General features: G+C 34.9%; 2 protein-coding genes and 1 pseudogene across 2 annotated transcripts; 1 reads left to right on the top strand and 2 right to left on the bottom strand.

Moving 5' to 3' along the window:
* Positions 1 to 65: 65 nt before the first annotated feature.
* On the bottom strand, positions 66 to 2,148 carry LOC114389232 (D-inositol 3-phosphate glycosyltransferase-like). The gene has a single exon (XM_028349862.1). It carries the CDS (start codon positions 1,929 to 1,931, stop codon positions 429 to 431), a length of 1,503 nt encoding a protein of 500 aa, XP_028205663.1. The 5' UTR covers positions 1,932 to 2,148; the 3' UTR covers positions 66 to 428.
* A 5,698-nt stretch (positions 2,149 to 7,846) lies between these two features.
* On the bottom strand, positions 7,847 to 8,959 carry LOC114391136 (annotated as a pseudogene).
* A 2,592-nt stretch (positions 8,960 to 11,551) lies between these two features.
* On the top strand, positions 11,552 to 17,553 carry LOC114391232 (syntaxin-22-like). Its single transcript, XM_028352285.1, has 7 exons — positions 11,552 to 11,924; positions 12,580 to 12,673; positions 12,969 to 13,108; positions 13,374 to 13,448; positions 15,966 to 16,123; positions 16,241 to 16,341; positions 17,021 to 17,553. The coding sequence occupies exons 1-7, from the start codon at positions 11,737 to 11,739 to the stop codon at positions 17,084 to 17,086; spliced, it is 822 nt and encodes a 273-aa protein (XP_028208086.1). The 5' UTR covers positions 11,552 to 11,736; the 3' UTR covers positions 17,087 to 17,553.
* The last annotated feature ends 2,487 nt before the right edge of the window (positions 17,554 to 20,040 follow it).

Here is a 20,040-nt window from a genome sequence, read left to right as displayed (position 1 = left end):
GAGACTCAGTTTACTATTACTTACATATCTCTCTATTTGTGGTAGAGTAACAAATAAACATCATATAACTTCTCAAGTAAAATACTAAATGGATATAATGTCAATGAAAAATGCTTAGTACATAAGAAGGAATAATATCCCTTCAACGAGAATAATATCCCCTAATGTATAGTAAACTCACAACCTTTTATCTTCATGACTTTATTTTTCTAATTATTATTTCTCACATATATTTTGTTACAACTTCTAGTAAATCTCCTTTATTTATTGTGTCTTACAATATTAGATACTTCATATTCGAGACCAATACGGAAGCCATAATGTATGAAAGTGATTCAAGAAATTATAATCATTTGATAACTAAATCTAATCATTGTTTAAATAAATGAAAGAAAGGTGCAAAAGGAGTTTCTATTCTAACCTAAGCTTCAAGGATAGGTGCAGAATGTACGATCTTTTATACATAGGAATAACCTCTCATATGCTAATGCCATCTTTCTTGCTGTAAACATTTTGGCAGCATATTCCCGGGATGCCTTGCCCTGCATTGCTAGCCTCTGCGGTCCTTCCTTTACCACTGCTTCCAGCGCCTCCAACAACGACTCCACATTAGGCGAAAACATGTAACCATATTCATCATCAACCACAATAGTTCCTTTAATGCTTGGAAATCTTGATGCCAAAAGAGGCTTCCCACTCATCATTGCCTCCATCAAAGTAAGGTCAAGCCCTTGTGGTCTGAGAGTGGGATTGACAAAAATGTCAATAGCATTATAGAAAGCTCTTAACATGGAAGGGCTCATTGATCCCAGAACAAGAACCTGGCTCCCTAAATCCCTGTACCTGTTCTCCCATGGTCCAGAACCAGCAACAATCAAGTACACATTAGGGTGCTTGGCTATAAGCCTTGAGTATGCTTCATGAAGCAGAGGATGGCCTTTGTCCTTCACTAATCTTCCAGCTACACCAATTACCAAACTTGCATTCCCTGGAATGCCAATTTTGGTTCTGAATTCCCTTCCCAATTCAACATCTTCTCCAAAGTCATCCTCATCAACACCATTTAGTATTACATGGACTCTTGTGTTAGGAATTTGGTACACATCCCTCAGCATCTCACCACAACTATCACTAATAGCAACATGATGGGCATAATTCCTGAAGAACCTTATCTCATTCAGCACCTTTGGCACAACACCCTGTATGCTTTTGTTGAAGAGAGGGGACATAGGCTCGTCAGGCCGGCGAGTCAAGTCCTGGAAAATACTTGATTGCAAGCTCTCAAGGGCTATGCCATGCCAAGACACTGCAAGATTTGACATGTTGCGCGCTAGCCAGTGAGGGAGTGCCACACTTTCTGAGTGCACAACATCGAATGGTTCTGGCTTGTTTTCTTCTACAAACTGTTCCCACGCCTTGTTATAGTGCCACCTGCCAGGCTCACCTTCATGGAAATGGATGTAAGGGGAAGATTGATGGTTGTTTTTGTTCACCTCAGAGAATGATGAGATTGAAATGCTCTCATCTTGATCAGGTGGAGATGTGAAGACATGAATTTGATGGCCACGGCGTGCCAAAGCCGTGTGAAGGGTGTGAGCATGGCGCTCCATGCCACCAGGGGTTGTGCCAATAGGCCATTTCCTGGAGAAGACAGCAACTTTGAGAGCAAAGGGTGGTGGCTTGTGTTCAAAAAACGAGAGGCGGTTCCACGCAAATTCAACTAACTGAAGATCACCAGACCATGTTTTGGCTGGGTTGGTGCATATGGAGATGGTGGTGGTTGGGGCATGGAGGAGGAAAAGAACGGGTATGGTGAAGAGGACAATGAAGAAAAGAGTGGTGCACAAGTAGAAATTTGAAGGTGAAGTTGAGTTTTTAGACTTGGTGGTATTGAGGGCCATTTCCTCAGGGAGTTCTGAGGATATGTGCATAGAGATTCTTCGGTTTCTTGAGGGTTGGAACTTGGAATTGTGTGATGAATGTTAAGGAAAAATGGAAAGCGAAGAAGAATATGAGGTGCCATTGGGGAGGTAGACATGCACTGAAGCAAGTGCGTTTGAGTTTGAGTTTTCTAATAAGTGCGTTCCTCACGCCTGTCTTTGAGGCTAAAAAGTGGATTCGTGCGATGTGGGTTTCGTGAGTATTTGAAAAAATGAGACTGTTTAACACGCATGCACTATTAGACTTCAGAATTCAGATTAAGAATCATTAATTAATATCCTGAATTCCTGATTAAGTTTTCTTTTTTAATTTCTCGTTTTTGTCATGGAGAGAGAGACTCAATCACAAGAAGCATATTTTTTTAGTCAAGTAGAATTAGATATGATATCAAGAAATTTACAATATTCACACGTATTATTCAATAAACTCAGATAGACTTTTTAAGTCATAAGATAAGTCTTGTGATTCTTGTCTATTTTTTAGATAAGTTTTAGTTTTGTAAAGAAGTTACTAAAACAACCTAACCTTTAAAATTTTAGCTTTTTCTGATTTATATACTTTTATATGGCATTGTTGCCTAGGTTATTTAGTTTTCTTTTGCTTTTTCTATGAAAAAGATATTTTTTTTATATTTTTTACATTCTTATTTTACCTTCATTAATTTTTCAACCTTCCTTCGTTTTTTTCTGTTACATCACATATTTCACTTTGTATTAAACTAATTTTTCTTTTTGAATAAGGTGTATCTATACTAAATGCGAGTCAAAGCATCTATTTTCCTTTGATAAATTTAGTTTTCATGTTTAAGATGACTTCTTATTAATGAGGTTTAGCTAAGTTTATTGAGCTGGATGTCTGTGAGTATTATTACGGTATTTATTTTTTATAGATAAAAAAATGACTTCCTGTTGACCGTTGATATTTGCTGGCTTGTTGATTACTGTTGATATTTCTTTTAATTATTTTTTGCCATTTAAATACATCTAATGCAATCAACTTGTATTTGTCGGTCAAAGAAGTCGTGGATGTGACAATTACGCATTGAACCGCCAGAATTTACCATAGTATTGTAAATGCAACTCAACCGTATTATGCATATTCGTTTTCTATATGCACGCACGAACACTTATGCCATTTATTTGTATTTGTAAGAAAATGGTGCACATTACCTAACATACATACACATTAACAAACACAATTGACTATTCCCATACTGAAGTACTTATGTTTATTTTTAAATTTCTCTATTCATACATACAATACTTCCACTATCCTTAATATCTGTTGTCGTAGATTTTATTTTAATCAGATGAAGAAAAATTAATAAACTATTCTCATACTGAAGTACATATGTTTATTTTTAAATTTCTCTATTCATACATACAATACTTCCACTATCCTTAATATCTGTTGTCGTAGATTTTATTTTAATCAGATGAAGAAAAATTAATAAACTATTCTCGTACTGAAGTACATATGTTTATTTTTAAATTTCTCTATTCATACATACAATACTTCCACTATCTTTAATATCTGTTATCGTAGATTTTATTTTAATCAGATGATGAAGAAAAATTAACAAATAAATGAAAGAGAATAATATTTTTTATAAAATTAATTTTATTGTCAATAATTGATTTATAGATTTTTTTTCATAATTAATATTATAAAAAAATATAAGTTAAATAATAATTAATATTATGTTAAAAAATTAATATTATTAGATATATAAGTAAAAAAATAATAAATATTACATTGAAAAGTTTGAAAATTTTAAATTACAATTATTTTGAGACTTATTTTTACTTCTTACATAATAATTATTATGAAACAAAAAACATAATTATATTTTATGTATATTATATCATAGATGTCGATATGTAGACTCATATATAAATAAAAATATATAAATTCATATTGATTAACTATATAGTTTGTCTAAAAAAATATGAGAGTTAATTTCATTTAATTTTCTTGATTTCATACAAAAAAGAAACTACATTTATTAGACTAGCCTTAAGTTAATTCAAATGTGGGCATCATTTCTATTGCCTAAACTTAAGGACAATTTTAAAATTGAGACCGGTGAAAAAAATTAAAATTTATTTATTTCAAGCATCCAACTTGGAATTTTTTTTCGCTTAAATTTTGAATTTAGAGGAGTACTAATTTTAAAATTGGATATACAAAAAGTGAAAGTTTAAATCAATTTTCTTAAGAAACCAAAAATTAGTAAAATAAATCAACGAGTACTGTTATTTTAAAGCAGACCGATCAGCATGTACATTTTGACTAGGATCTCTTTTTAGGCTTGTTTGGTTGACTTGAAATTTGCGTGTACGTGATTTGAAACGTAAAGTTTAGCCTGTTCCCAACATTTTCCTTTAGGTATGTATTGAAGATAGCCAAACTATGTCTGCGTTTGCTTAGAAATATATCAACTTTCCATAGAAGGATGCATTGGTAGTTGATGATTTATGCAGCCTGAATACAAGATACAACACGAGTATGATATGACACACGGATGATGATACAATATATTTTTTTCAATTAAGAATACGATAAGTCTTGCATATGTTAATAAAAAATTATAAAAAATGTTAGATTAAAATATGTTTGGGACTCTTATATATATCAAACTTTTATTTTTGACCCATGGTAGAAAAAATCGGTTTTATTTTTTGATATTTAAAAAGTTTTGTTTCTGATATTTATCGTTAGGATTTTTCGGTTAATTAGAGAAATGACGTTTAACTTTTTAAAAATACAATTTGTGACGATTTTAAAATCGTCGATATTCATTTCAATTTTTAAATTATAAATTTTTGCGGTTAAAAACTACTTGAATCAATTAAAGGAGGAAACAAAAAGATTTCATATCCATTTTGTTTTCTCCTTCCTTGTGTCATTTCAATTCAAATCAAACATAAATGCAAGAACCAAAATCCCAATCCAATTTTCATGACCAAAGACTTCTTCTTGTGCGTAGACCCCTACGCCATCAACGATGTTGATGCGACCCCTACCAGTACCATTGTGCGTCACTTGTGTCAAACCTTGTCGCCTACACCAACCCAGTGCCACTGTGTGTAACCCACCACTAACTCATCATCTTCACTCATACTTTAACCTAACACCACAACCATCATTAGATATGAACCAAACAGTCCATACTTGTACCTCCCGATGAGCATAGAATCCCACAATCCCGCGAATGAAAACCAACATCACACGACAATGACAATTATTTCGATTGTAGCTGGTTTGACCACCTCACAAAGTTTGTGTATGGGGGAAGACAACAAAGTGGCTGAAGCATATCTTCTCATCTTTTAAGCTGGGATCGCATGATCTATGGTGAGCCCCTCCTCGTTTGGGGCATGGCAAGCGTACCAAATCGTAACAAGTAGTAACAAACAAAATGTCTAAGTATCGATTCCACAGAGACTTATTCAATATTGGATAATTTCATGCATTTACTATCTAAGCTCACAAGTATCACAAGAAAGCAGTAAAGACACAGACTATAGTTGGTTTTGTGAAGGACTAAAATAGATCCAGTATGTAAACAAAGTTAAAATGATGTTTTTGTAATTTTATAATAATATAAAGTTGTAACAGAGGTTAAGAATAGATAACAAAATCATTGTCATGGTTAGAGTTCACCAACTCTACTTGCTTCTTCCATTAAACACACAACTCATACTCCATTCATGTTCTAATATCAAAATCAACCAATAAAAGTTTCTTAGTCCTAATCCCTTAGGTAAAAAGAGTATAAGTAATCTTCCCTAAACCAAGATCCCTCTACAACTTAACGAAAGCACAACATTTTAGAGTCGTGACCAAAAGATTATCAACAAATTTGACTCCATTCCTAAACATCTAGTCTATCTGGTATTTTGTTTCAATTCATAACAATAAAAATGCTTCCAACATCATTCATGTCTTGTAATGTGTGGAGCATTTAAAAGATCATTTATAATGGGAAAATAGTAAGGAGTAGTGTCCCACCGTCGTGCATAGCCATGAAGTACCTATGGCAGCCAAAAGGGTGACACCGTGGAGCTCTATCAACCTAACTTTTAGACATGTTGGAAGTAATTTACGTGGCTGATATGTACTTCCAATTAATATAATTTAAATATAATATTCTCATAAAACAGGTAATGGTACATTTATAATATTTTCAATAATTCATTTTTCCCCTCCATATCATTCATTTTAAACAACACATCTCTCTCTCATTGATATCTCTCTTAAATTGTAAAATTTGTACAAATTTAATCTATGAATATCGTAATTCTAATAAAATAGTTAAGCAAATAACTGAAATAACAAAGTTAAGGGGTGAACAATTTGAATGGTCCTAGAATTTTTTGAAGACTTTTTTTATGCAAGGATATATCCATTTTTATGGGGATAACCCAAATACACCTATTCACTAATTGTCAAGTGCACCAATTTGTCCAAATAGTAAATTAAAACGGTAAAACCAAGTATCATGACAACAGGGAATTTCTTGTACTCAAATGACACATATTCAGTTTGTAAACAATTTATAGTTGGATGTAAATGAAAGTCAACAAATAATTCATGTCGTACAATAAATTATAACATTTTTCCAAGTTAAAACTGAATAATAGAATTAAACACCAAGCTTAGCGAATGAAAACAAATACCAAGGTAATTATGTCGAGGAACGCCCTACTGAAACCTCTCTTGATGTAATTGGAAAAGTTTTTCTCTATTGAATATTATCCTAATGTCACTTGCACCCACAAATTTACTCTAACCGCAATTCCTCACATGAAAGAGCCTAACCCTCCTAGTCTCATTCTCAATTCCTCAAAGAAATCAAACAAAGCAAGCGACATTACGACTGAGATGCAAACCACACTAAATTACTTCACACTATTCCTAGAGATGAAGAATTTTAATTGCTCTACCTTGTTCTAAGGATTAACCGCATTTTCTAACACTTAAATCCTAACAAAGCATATAAATGGATGATCAAATCACATACATGAAAATAATCACAGATAGAAGCAAAGACACCATCTATAATATTAAATAGATAGTTAGAGTTTTTACATCAAGAGTGCTCATTGGAAAACTCCCAACAATGGAGTATTTAGCTCTCCATTAACATGGAGAGCTCAACTACAAATGAAAAAGACAAGGAAAGGTGAAGTGTTGAAGCCAAAATGAGAGGAAATCAGTTTGCTTTATATTCCTTTATGCCTAAGCTCACTCTCTGTTTCACCAACATGCATGAACCTCCCTTCATATTCCCCTTCCTTTCAAGCTTTAAAGACTTTTGGGCTTCTCACTTTATGAATGCGCGCTCAGTGAGCATGGTCTCGTTGAGCACAAGTTAGTGACTGGGTGTTGAGCGAGATGGATGCGCTAAGCGCAAGAAGCGACAAAAGCTGCGCTGGGCAAGTTGGTTGTGCGCTGAGCGGGGTGCTCTCTGGCTTTGTGCTCTTTAGGGTTTGTAGCTGCGCTGGGCGAGCTGTTTTGGCGTTGAGCGGATTCCCTCACTTAGTAAGCGTTGCGCGCGAGCCATCAGATTGCACTTCCTAATCTTCCTTGCTTAAAATCCGAAAATTCCCATAAAAACACTATCAATCATCATGATGATACATCCACTGTGTAAAACTCATAAAAATTCAGTTATTTAATAATTCTCACAAAAAGAAATCACAAAAAATGGAGGCACATTGCTAATTTCATCTATTTTTTGATGCATTTTGTGCTCTTAAATATAAATTATCAACACCCAAAAGCAATCATCATGAAATCAATTCTATTATAGCATCCTTTTGCATGCATTTGCAAGAGAGGCATAAAATCCAAGGCATACAAAATGCAAAATTAATGTTACAACATTGGTTTATTATTTCTAAGACTTCCAAACACTGATATGTTCGTGGTAATCCAAGGCACCGACAAGGTGGTCATGGGAACGTGTTTCACTACCCTCTCTGACAACACCACCAAAGTCACCGACCTTTCCAAAAAGCAAAACAGCAATTCCAACAATGCCACTACAAAAAACAGCTCCAAAAGAAGTCTTGACTTTCCTTGGCACCATTGAAGCCACATGAACCCTCCACACAAGCCAACACCTCTCACCCAACTATACCAAACAGAAAAGGCACCCTCTTCACTAGAAGTAGCACTCTCCAACACCAACACCCTTCCAAAAGTGTGCACCAACCCACTTGATGTGCCTTGAATGGCCCTAACCACCAGCAAGTGCCATCACTTCCAATGATTGTTACAGAAGTAGAACCCAAACCCAGAACTTAAAAGTGACAATAGGAACCCCAGAATCTTTATTTTCATAGCATTGGCCTTGATTAGGTGCTGAAAAGGGTTGAGTAGTAGTGGCAAGGAAACCAGTGGGGAGAGGAAATAGGTTAGCCAGACATAAAGCAAGTGGACCGGTTTAATGCAGAGTTGGCCCACTATGTAAAGCACCCCACCGGTGAAAATGCTCATTGTAGAAAATGAGGAGAGGAGAATAGCCACCAAGCCTCAAATTGCATTTGGGTATTTGAAAATAGAAAAAAGTTTCAACCTTGATGACAAATGTTGGGAACAGAAGAAGAACTTGTTCTATTTTTAGCTGTGAAGGCATGTAAAGACCCCACTAGCCACAAAAGATTGAGACAATCCACAGGCTTATGAACTCATGTTCACTGTCATTGGGTTCTCTGAGCATTTGGTAAGTGAAGGATGAAACAATGGATGAACCTAAGCAACCAACAATAGTGGCATAAAGAGATAGCCAACTAGAGACTCCTTGCTTTGTGGAAGAAAATAGGGTTATTTTTTTCTTTAGGGTTTGTCTTGTTGGCCCTAAGAAGGCACGAGCCATGAGGTCTAAGTGGTGTGTGTAGGTTGAAGTTGCTACAGTGATGGCAACAAAAATGGTTGCAATGTAGGGAATGAAGATCTTGGTGGTTTTGAAGAGGTCTACTGGGAGGCATAAAAAGACTCCAATGCCCATGGTTATTGTTGTTATGAGTGTTTGGAATTGGCCATTGATGTGGAAGGAAATGAAGGCTAGAATTGGAACAGCTAGGGTTAGACCTCCACCCCATGCAATTGATGTCCACTCCAAAGAGGAGAAGCTTGAACTTCTAACTGATATGGTGGGCTTTGTCAGTGTCATGTACTTGTAATTCACCCATCCGTTTGCATATTGATGTTAACTTTGTTACATTTTTTTTAATTAATGGAAATTTTTCGTGTGTTTTAGTATTATTTTTAATTAAAAAATTTCTTCAAAATTTAGAATATAGACAAATAAACATCTCAAGTTATTTGACATTTTCAAAAATGAAAGAAAAGTTTATATATAATTAAGGTGATATGATAAGAGAAGAGATTAGTTTTTTATTCTTGGCAGAGATTCTATTAGTAAATGTAAATTATGCCATTATTTTGTTTTTCTATTTTTGTTGAATAATGATGCCATTATTTTAATTGGAATCGGAACCTTGCATATAGCAATTGGACACTTGGAGTACAGTTGAGTTCTTGTGACTACAAAACTAATACTATCAAAGAAGGGATATAATTAGTTTCCTTTCTTTTGGCCAAGCATATAACTTACTGATTGTTAAAAAAAAGATAACTTACAGATTTTTATTTTATTTTATTGAAAGAACATTTTTTTAAATCAAATATACAAAATTTATTTGATATTTATATCTACTATGATTAAAAACAATTATCATCGACTCAGGTTGGTGTGGAGAGGCAAATTGACGAGCCGACATTGCAATCAATTATCATGGTGGCAAGTGTGATGAACCAGCTGCAGCTAAGACGTCATGTATTTGGGTGAGACTCTAAAAGAGGGTGCGAGTTGAAAATATCAAAAGAAGGCAAAATTCGCCACACTTAAAGATGGTTTTTTCAAAACTGTTTTTAATACTCAATTTCATCGATAGTTTCCCTAAAAATTGTCATTGATTTGGAGTTTTCATGACGTTTCCTCGAAAATCGTTGTTGAAATGTTACTTCTATTTTCAAAAATGCCACCACATTTTTAACAATGATTTCAGTAGAGTTGAATGAGCGTTGTTAAAGCTTGTTTTTGTAGTAGTGTTGAAACTATTTTTCAAGATTTTGAATACGACCATCATTGGATCGTGAAGAAGTCCAACATGCGGTGGGAATCCTCTTTAAAGGGATGCCTTTTGAAACCAAAGAAGAAATTCAACATGCTTTGCATTGGTATCATGTGAACAAAAGAGTTAATTACAAGACATCATTTCAACAAAGCTAATTGTCAAATGTGTTGACAATGGATGTGCTTGGAGGTACAGGACAACATACATCCTTGCAAGTAAGAAATGGAAAATTAGAAAGTTCCATGAATCCCATACTTGTTCAAATCTTGTCATATCATAAGATCATGCAAAGTTATCTTATATACTCGTTAGTAAAAGTATCCAAACATTGATAAAAAATGATCAATCAACTTCAATGTTAGCCTTGATAGCACATGTCAAAAACACTAAAGGACACATTACAACATACAGGAAAACATTATTGACAAAGCAAAAGACCATTAAAAACATCTATGGTAATTAGAAAAAATCACACTACAATTTACCAAGATTGTTGCAAGCTATGTATGATTATCTTTTTAATATGGTTGTAGAGAAGGAAACACGGTCAATGCACCCCTCCTCCAATAAGGTCAAACAATAGAGGGTGTCGTGAAATTCCATTGTTTTTTTTGGAGTTTCAGTCCATTCATCAATGGGTTTCAACATTGCAAGTCCGTTGTTCTCATCAATGGAACTTGGTTGTATGAAAAGTATAAAGGGACTCTTCTTGTGGCACTTGTTCAAGATGAGAATAAAAAAAATCCTTCCAATAGCCTTTGTTATTGTCGAGAGTGAACAACGAAAGCCTGATTCTTCTTCCTCAACAATTTGAAAATGCATGTCACAACACAAAATAATCTTTGTTTGATTTTAGATAAACACATCCAATTAAAAGGGCATACTCAAGATGAAACACTGGGTGAATGCCAAAAAATTATGTGCATGTGTTCTATGTTTGACACATTACACAAAATTAATGAGAAAATTCAAGAATAATAATATAAAAAAAACTAATTATTAGTATGGGTGATGAGTCATGTAACATGTTAGGTGATTAAGGTAAGTGCCTTAGGTCCCTTTTTTTTTTCTTTTGTGAATAGGGCCCTAGTTATTTTAATGTTTATTCTTTAATATTTTTATTTAACATGAAGACTTGTGTTCCAAATTTTTTATTGTTTCAATTCAGACATTGAGTTTATTAGGAATATTCACTTGATACTAATTTGTATCATCTGCATAAATATTTTCGGTGTATAACTTAGGTAATTTTTTAATTTTTTTGTATTATTAGATATAAACTCTCTCTCCCCACAATTTAAAATTAACTAAAGAAGCACAACACCAATAATTAGGAATTGTTGATTTGCCATGACGCCACCAAAATAGATGCTCGACTCCATCCTATCCAAACCCGCCACGTGCCCCTAATAGCGCCTCCAGTTCAACTAGCGGCAGGGAATTACAACCATAGAAGAGACCCACCGAAGAAACTACCTCACCGAATCCAAATCTTCCTTCGCTTTTCTTGTACTACCCTAATTCCCCAAATTCTGGTCTTTTCTTTTCTTTCTTTTTTTCCTTCTTCGTCCCAGATCCCGGTGGCCTTTTCCCTCTCTTTCTCTGGAAAATTCCCCCGATTTTCTCGAGAAAGTGAAACGGAATTATGAGCTTTCAGGACATCGAGGCTGGGCGGCCCTTCGGTTCGAGGCGCGGGTTGATGAACGGGAAGCAAGACCCGACGCAAGCGGTGGCTGCCGGAATATTCCAGATCAACACCGCCGTCTCCACCTTCCAGAGACTCGTCAACACCCTCGGAACCCCCAAAGACACCCCCGACCTCCGCGAAAAACTGTTAGTTCTTTTAACAATTTATCATTGCTTTTTTCGTTTCCCCAAGAAATACGACCAATTTTATTTTGTTGATTCAGCTGAATTGCCCTTCGAGTTACAATAACTTGCACATTTTCTCAATTCAATTGCAGTGGACCTTTTTTTTTTTTTGGTGATTTGAGGTTACTTCGTTAATGAAATTTCAAGTTGCTTGTTAACTGCCTTGGGTTCGTTTTAAGTTATCAAGTCTTTAACATTTGGTTGTATCCCACTGTTTTTCCACTTCCGAAAGAGTCAATTGAAAAGCAGATGGGAGGAATTATCAGCATTTCTATTGTTGATACTTTGATTGAGGTCCTGTTTCCTCTCAATTGTTTCTTTAGTCAGGATTAAGCTATAATAGTGATATGCTAATGTGCTAATTTTTCATATCAGGAACAGGACACTCTGTCCAATGATGATTTCCCCCAGTACTTATAATGTTTTGAGTAGTTATACTATTGTAAAATGAAACTTCGTGATTCAAAAGTAAATGAAGTTGAGGGATCTTGGGAAACTGAACTCCCTTTTCAGCCTTGCAAACTGAACTCAGCTCCCTTTTGTATATTATGTTTTAATTTAGTGGAACAAGAATCTCTTAGGTTCTTACTGTGTTAGACTATTTTTGAACTTGCAGCCACAAGACAAGACTACATATTGGGCAATTGGTGAAAGATACATCAGCTAAACTTAAGCAAGCCAGTGACATTGATCACCATGCTGAAGTTAATGTAAGTTTGAAACTTTATCTTGTATTGTACTGCATCTGCATGTGCAAATCGGTTTGTTCATATGGTCTCAGTCTCAGTATTTTGTGATCAACTTCCAAAATGCATGAACTTCTCTAAACACTGTTTTTGCTTAAATTGTTGCTGTCAGTTTTACTGAATTGGTAATTTCATAATCAATCTGCCTCATTTTTTAATGAATACTGTGAAAACTTGTTACGGGCAATGTCTTTATTGCATTTTAGGGTTCCATGACCTTCCATGTCTTTTGCCTCAAAAACATTTCTTATTATTGCAGGCAAGCAAGAAGATTGCAGATGCTAAACTTGCGAAAGATTTTCAGGCAGTGTTGAAAGAGTTTCAGAAGGCACAACGTCTTGCAGCTGAGAGGGAAACAGCGTACACTCCTTTTGTTCCACAAGCAGTCCTTCCTTCGAGGTGATTTATGTATTATTATTAGAGCCTGTAAAAGTTTAGGGGAAATCCTGTGTTTCTCTTTTGTTTTTAAGTGTGTGGCTTCGTTTTTTGAACAATGAAGAGTGAAGAGTAGGTTACTTTGAGAATTTTGCGGCTTAATTTGATGCACTTGTTTTCTTGATGATCAATTTTTCTTATGTAGTCAATATAAGTGTTCTGTTGGCATTAGTTCTCATTACCGTTATATTCAATGGTTATGACATGGGATTTTCATTTTGGTTTGCAGCTATACAGCTAGCGAAGTAGATGTTGGTTCTGATAAGTCACCAGAACAGCGTGCCCTGCTTGTGGAATCAAGGAGGTGATTTCTCATATATTATTAGTACTTTTAGTAGTAAATCAGTGATGTTGGTGTCACACATTGAAATGTAATTTTAAGTCAATGATCAGTATTAATCATTTGAAAAATTACATTAGGCCAAAAAAGAATTGTTGCTTTTTTCTTTTTCTTTTTTGGTGATTCAAAGGAACATGAATTGATTAATACACCAAAGGCTCTAATTATAGTGGTTACCCAAAAAAAGGAACCTCTCTATGTTTATTGGATAACTGAACATCAATTATTTATCAGAAAATGGCTATCTTTCCAATTTAACTTTTGCATTTAGTACTACCAGTGTTGTTTATGGCGGATGGCGGACCATGGCGGCAAGCCAAAATATCCGCCATAAATTTATGGCGGATGACGTTGCGGAAATGGTGGAAGCCATGGCGGACCAAATATATATATAATTTTAAATACTAACAAAATAATATATAAAAATTAAAAAAGTAAAAAAACAGTAGACATAACAGTAAATGCAAATAATAAAACTAAAAAACAATTGGTATAAGTAATTAAAATATATATGTGTGTGTGTGTACACATATATAAATGAAAAACATGACAAGTTTCATGAGTTCACAATAACCAATGCCTAACAAACTCATTAAAGAGTTGAATTGTTCAAAACAAAAAGAACTATGAACAATGATAACCTAACAAACTCATTCAAGAGTTCAAAATAACAAAATGATAGAAGCATAACTACATAATGCAAACATAAAGGTGGGAATCTCTGAGCTGGAGTAGGATAGTTGGTCCACTTGCAGCTAAGCCAGCATCTCACTTTGCCCAATTCTGTGATGGCTTTGGAGGTGGGAAGAATCATAAAACATGGTGTCGATGGTGGATTGCATTAACAAGCTCAATATGGCAGCATAGGAATCTCTTGGTATTCCAAGGCCACCGGTTTGATCCAGCCAAAGTGATGGAAGACGCTTTACTCCTAACATGGTCATGGGTAAAGACCAGAGATAAAAAGTTCTGTACTTCGTTCAACCACTGGTCTTCCAATCTTGGGGACTATTTTGGTTAATTTGGGTTAGTCAGATCTAGATATGTGGTGGGGTCATAGCTTGGTTTTTAATTATGCTGGTAGATGTTATCAGGTGCCTTGCACTTATGTATAAGTCACCAGCAGTACCTCTGGTGCTGCTGTTTCTATGATTAATAAAATATACTATATTTGTTGCCTTCCAAAAAAAAAATAATGCAAACATAAAGACTCTAATCATTTTCTGGAACCCCAATATAATCCTCTTCATTGTTATCAATTGGAGCATCTCCCACTCCCTCTTCATCGGATGCCTCAAAATGATGCAAGATCTCTTGAATCTCACTCTCATGTAGGGGTGCTCATGATTTGGGTATTTACATAACTATAAGTATACCTAATAAATAACTAGATTATAAGTAGGTATTATAATTCTTAAGAATCAATAGGAGTATTCTGTAATTAATGTAGATTATAGGCACATAATATCTGATGAAGAGGAAACCAGATATCCTCCATTTATTTGTAATTATTGCAATAAGCCTATATAATTTCTCATCCGTGTTGTATTCAGACACATGGTTTACAGTCACAATATGCCTTTGTCCTTTCTTTTCAATATGGTATCTAGAGCCTAATAGAGGCACAAACCTTTCTTGCCCGAAGGACCCACTGTCCCTAGTGATAAAAAAAAAGAAGTTCGCAAACTGTTTAGTCTTCAATTCACCCCTTTTCTCACTGACCTTAGTCAGGCGACCTTTTTTCCTTCTCTGGTGACTTTTTCGGCCACCTCTGCCATTTTGACCGGATATTACACCATCGTGCTCGCCGTCTGCTGATCTATTCAACAGTGGTCACGCTGTTGCCTCACGTGCATCCACGTGCCCTTCTTCTCCGTGCCAAACAGTTTTTTTGTGCGTCCTTCTGCCAGCGCATGAACAACCCGTTCTAGCCATGCTTCCAGTGCCTAGGTTGCCCCTCCATTGCAACCTTATCTCAGATTTTTGGGACGATTCTGACAAGTTCCGATGGTGCCTCCGTTATAACCTCATTTTTTTGTTCCAGCCGCTTTATTCACAAGTGAGGAAACAATCTATTTAGCTGGAGAACCCATATTAGATTCCCTCTATGTGCAAAATTCCCTTGAGCTAGCAGCAGTAACGCATCGCGATCAAGATTAGTCTCTAACCCAGTGGGTTGAGAAGCACTTGTGGTCTTTAACCCAGGATAAAAAAAAATTCATTTGCAACATACTATTATGCTGAAAAGAATTGATACCAAAAGCGCTCTCTCTCCCCCCCTTAGTCCCATCCCTCCCCCCTCTTTTTTTTTTTAAAGATTTTGTGGTGCAATGGAATTGGTGGTGGCATAATCAATGGTAGGATTCTCCATTGTGTCGCTAAAGTAGATGAACAACTGAATTCATTTATGTTATCAAAATTTTCAAATTCTCCACATTGCATTATTTTAGTACCTTAGCTATTGCATTATTCATGCTGCAGGCAGGAGGTTTTATTCTTAGATAATGAGATTGCCTTCAATGAGGCTATTATTGAGGAAAGGGAGCAAGGCATTCAAGAAATACAACAGCAAATTGGTGAAGTTAATGAGATCTTCAAAGATCTTGCTGTGCTTGTCCATGAGCAAGGAGCCATGATTGGTAATTTATTCCATTCCCTTTTGTTCTTCCTGATTACTTGCATCTTTATTTTACTGAATGAATTTATTTTTCTGTACCTGTTCACGCTATCTAATGCCACTAAATTTCATTTTGTAGATGATATTGGCTCCAACATTGAGAACTCCCATGCAGCAACTGCACAAGCAAAATCTCAACTTGCAAAAGCTTCAAAAACCCAAAGATCAAATTCCTCTTTGGTAATATATCAAGTTTCTTATTGCAATTTTATTACTCTTTGTAAATCTTAACCTGCTTCCATGAAATGAATTTTTATATGTGTAATCTCCGAAGGAGGTATCTCCTGAAGAGGATTGACTTAGGGCCAAATAAAGGGGTTTGACTTTAAAATAGTTTTGTATAGGCTTGTGATGCTGAAATCATGACCAAAATGAAACAATACTAAAACATAATAGATCAAAACTGACATTTAGTCTAAATTTATTAATGACTAGAATACATGGTCCGTAGTTCTACAAATGACCAAGACTCATGCAGTGCATCTTGGATCTATGTAGTTGGGCTATTCTAGTTTTGTCTAGTATTCAGTTTGCATATTGCATACAGATTATTGCGTTGTCGGCACAAGAGGGCAGAGAAGCAGTGGTTGATGGAATTTGTTTGTTTTCTCAATTGTATTCTTTTTCAATACTAATATTGGCAATAGTGTATCAAATAAATATAATCCGATTGTGAATAAATTGATCGATTTACTCACATTATTACCTTTTGTAGTTTCCTACTTACAGGAATTATCATAGACTGTCTACCACCTTGATCTTTAGTCAAACCTTTAGTTTTTATATTATTTCCCTTTGAAAGTTCTGTGTATTTTCCTTTGTTAACTTTGTGTTATTTTCTTTTCTTTTTTCTTCAAAGACATGCTTGCTTTTGGTGATTTTTGGGATTGTGCTTCTCATCGTGATCATAGTTCTTGCTGCTTAGTCAAAGATTGTCTCAATTCCATTATGGAGCAAATGCATATATACAGGGAAGCAGATAGCATCTCCCTTGCTGATGATGTCACTTGATTGGTGTTTTGCCGGGTCTGGTGGTTGACTGGAGTTTGTTGCATCTGATTTCAGTTCATGATGTGGGAATTCCCATAATTTTGTTGTGTGGTTTTATGTGCTCTCTATGTTAGTGTTTGGGGTTTTAAAATGTGTCACGGATTATGGTGTAAGTTCTCTCCATGTTTCTTTAATTAAAAAGTATTTAATTCTTTGATTGTCCTTTACCTGTAAATGCAACGCTAAAACTGGCTAGCTGTGCTGAGTGCTGGCTCTTCGGCAAAACCTTCGTATATGGTATTTTGTTTTTGTTTTAGTGCTTTTCTTTTTCAGAATTGGAATTATAATGTGTATGGAGGAAAAATGCATGTATTGTCGGTGTGTGGCATTTATTCGTGATGATACTCAATTGTTCTTCGTCTGTCTTTCGAAAGCCTAAAACATGACAAGGCAAGGAAAGGTGGGAAATTGATAATGGCACTAAGGTTTCTTTTTTTCCTTTTTCTTTATGCTAATGGACACCTTTCTTCATTCCATGTTAATATTCACCCTTCTAAGAGTGGCCAATCCCTATAAAAGAAAAAGAAAAAAATATCAAGATTTAACTTTGGGGTTTAATTCCAAAGATCATCGCTATCTTCAATGGGGACTTTCCTGGCAATTTCTGCTATACTCAGAAATCAACTTTTTAAACTAACTGGCATTTCGTACAATTCTTTGTAGTTTACGTACATGCAGTCTTGTCTCCTGCGGAGTTTGTATTTATAAATGTCCATCCAACCGTAGTTGCATAATTATCTTAGATTATTTGTTTCCTTGCAGCATTGTTCCGACATCTATAGTTTGGTGCTACTTGGTCTTCGTTGTGTACTCGTTTTGTTTACTTCTGAGCAATTAAAAATATGGGTCACAATGTGAGAGTGCAAGATACGATCACAGGGTTTTTTTTTTCCTCTAACTATATGGATTATGGAAGATAAACGTCTAACTTTTTAGTAGAAATTTTTGGAGGAGGGTAATTGGAATACATTTGGTCCCTTATTTATAATTTAAGTTTTTATTTGTTCCCTCAATTGTTAAAATGATTAATTTGATCCCTTAATTGTTTGAAAGGCAACAATCATGTCCTTAATTGTTAAAATGATTAATTTGATCCTTTAATTGTTTAAAATGATTGGCCATTTTGGTCTTTTTACATCGGTTGTTAATACAATTGATGTGAAACATTTTTTTTTATTAAATCAGCTGCTATATCTCAAGAACACCATCTAGATCCCCAAAACCACGAGATCTAGATCCAAATCATGATCACGGGTTCGATTCTTTTCGGTTTTCATTCTCTTTGTTGAAGAGATCATTTCGTAAAGCCAATTGATGAAAGGGAATCCAATCCATGTTTGTGTGTGTTTGCTTGCTTGCTTGGGTGTCATTGAAAAATACTTCTCATTGTGAATCTTGTTAGAGATTGTTATTGATAATTTTTCATGCAAGCAAGGGTAGCTATGAAAATTACTTTTTGAATTAAGGCTTTATTAATAATATACCTTTTGTATCAGATTCCCCTCTTTTTGTATCTTGCTTTTCTAGAGTCTTGAGACTATTTTTAATAATAATATACCTTTTGCTCAAGTTGAAACGTTAAAGCTTTATGCATCAGATTTTCTATTGTTCTAGTTGACATTAAAGCTTTGGAGTGCAACTGCCAAGTAATCTCAAGTTGAAACGTTAAAGAGACCATGTAGAAGATGTTCAACTATTGAAAATCTGTCAAGATGTTCAATTTTGTTTGGTAAAACATAATTAAGACTTAGGCTAAGTCATTCTACGACTGAGATGGGTTTGTATGAAAATCTCACAAAGAAGGCTTGGGAATCTGTTATGTTAATTATGGTTCAGATACACACATTGAAGCCCCTGTCTCGATCTTTGTTTATTTGAACATTGAATTGCTCAGAAAAAGTTCAAGAATTGTTTGCCTGGTTCCAATTGTTATTGAACTGGTTTTGCAACTTGTTTTAAAGAAAATAGTGAGTCATAAACTGGTGTTCCAATAATTTTACAATTATACGCAGGGGGCCCTTTCAATCAATGATATGCTGATGCGTATAATTTAATGAGATATAATGTTCTGTAACTTTTTACATAGATACTAATTCATCTGTAGTTAGATCTAATGCTGATAAGTGATAACAATGATTAATTCTCATGATGCAGAAGTGCCATGATTCTTTGGTTTATTTAATCACAGTTACTTCTTACTGATGCGATGAGAGCTACTTTGCAGGTTTTAACCCTTTCAACAGACATATTTCAGTGGATTCAAAGGAAGCTCCTCTTGAATATCAAAGCTATCATGTCCAAGTGACTAAATACCAAACAACACAATATGTTAGTAATGTTACTTACATCTGCAATACCTTTTGGAATTGCTGCTACAACAAGGTAACATCATAAACATATTTTTTCTAAATATTTTACATGCTAAGATGATTTAGATTGTGTGATTTCCAAAGATTTCATAAATAGTTCTTGCAAATATAATTCAGGGACTGATGTTGAGAACTTTTTGTTGGATCTCTAAAGCTAGTGTTAGGACAGTATATTCAAACATTGCTACTGTCTACTTATAGTCACAAGCCTATAAAACTAATATGGTTTAATAGTTTGGAGAAATTATGTCTATAAGTTTGGTGCTATCGTGTTTCATAACAGTACTTGTTACCAATTGTACAGTTGACTTGTATTTATTAAGGGTGAAAGACATTTGAATTTGAATTTGATGACTTTATTTTCTTGTTTCTCCAAGTTATAGACACTGCCTGCCATTTAATCTGTTTAGACCTGCTGGATTCTTGTAACTTATTTTTTGTTCTCAGTAATCCATTCCAT

This window comes from Glycine soja, chromosome 16, assembly GCF_004193775.1.
Source record: "Glycine soja cultivar W05 chromosome 16, ASM419377v2, whole genome shotgun sequence".
Lineage (NCBI taxonomy): Eukaryota > Viridiplantae > Streptophyta > Magnoliopsida > Fabales > Fabaceae > Glycine > Glycine soja.
Note: the sequence above shows the minus strand (reverse complement) of the source record. Positions and strands in the feature narration are given on the sequence as shown.

What these genes read in the sequence shown, in the direction of transcription:
- LOC114391232 (XM_028352285.1), top strand. Translation starts at nt 11,737, where the DNA reads ATGAGCTTTCAGGACATCGAGGCTGGGCGGCCCTTCGGTTCGAGGCGC. An exon ending in CTGCTTGTGGAATCAAGGAG is followed by an intron (nt 13,449 to 15,965) that starts GTGATTTCTCAT and finishes TTCATGCTGCAG; the next exon opens with GCAGGAGGTTTTATTCTTAG. An exon ending in TGAGCAAGGAGCCATGATTG is followed by an intron (nt 16,124 to 16,240) that starts GTAATTTATTCC and finishes TTCATTTTGTAG; the next exon opens with ATGATATTGGCTCCAACATT.
- LOC114389232 (XM_028349862.1), bottom strand. Translation starts at nt 1,931, where the DNA reads ATGCACATATCCTCAGAACTCCCTGAGGAAATGGCCCTCAATACCACC.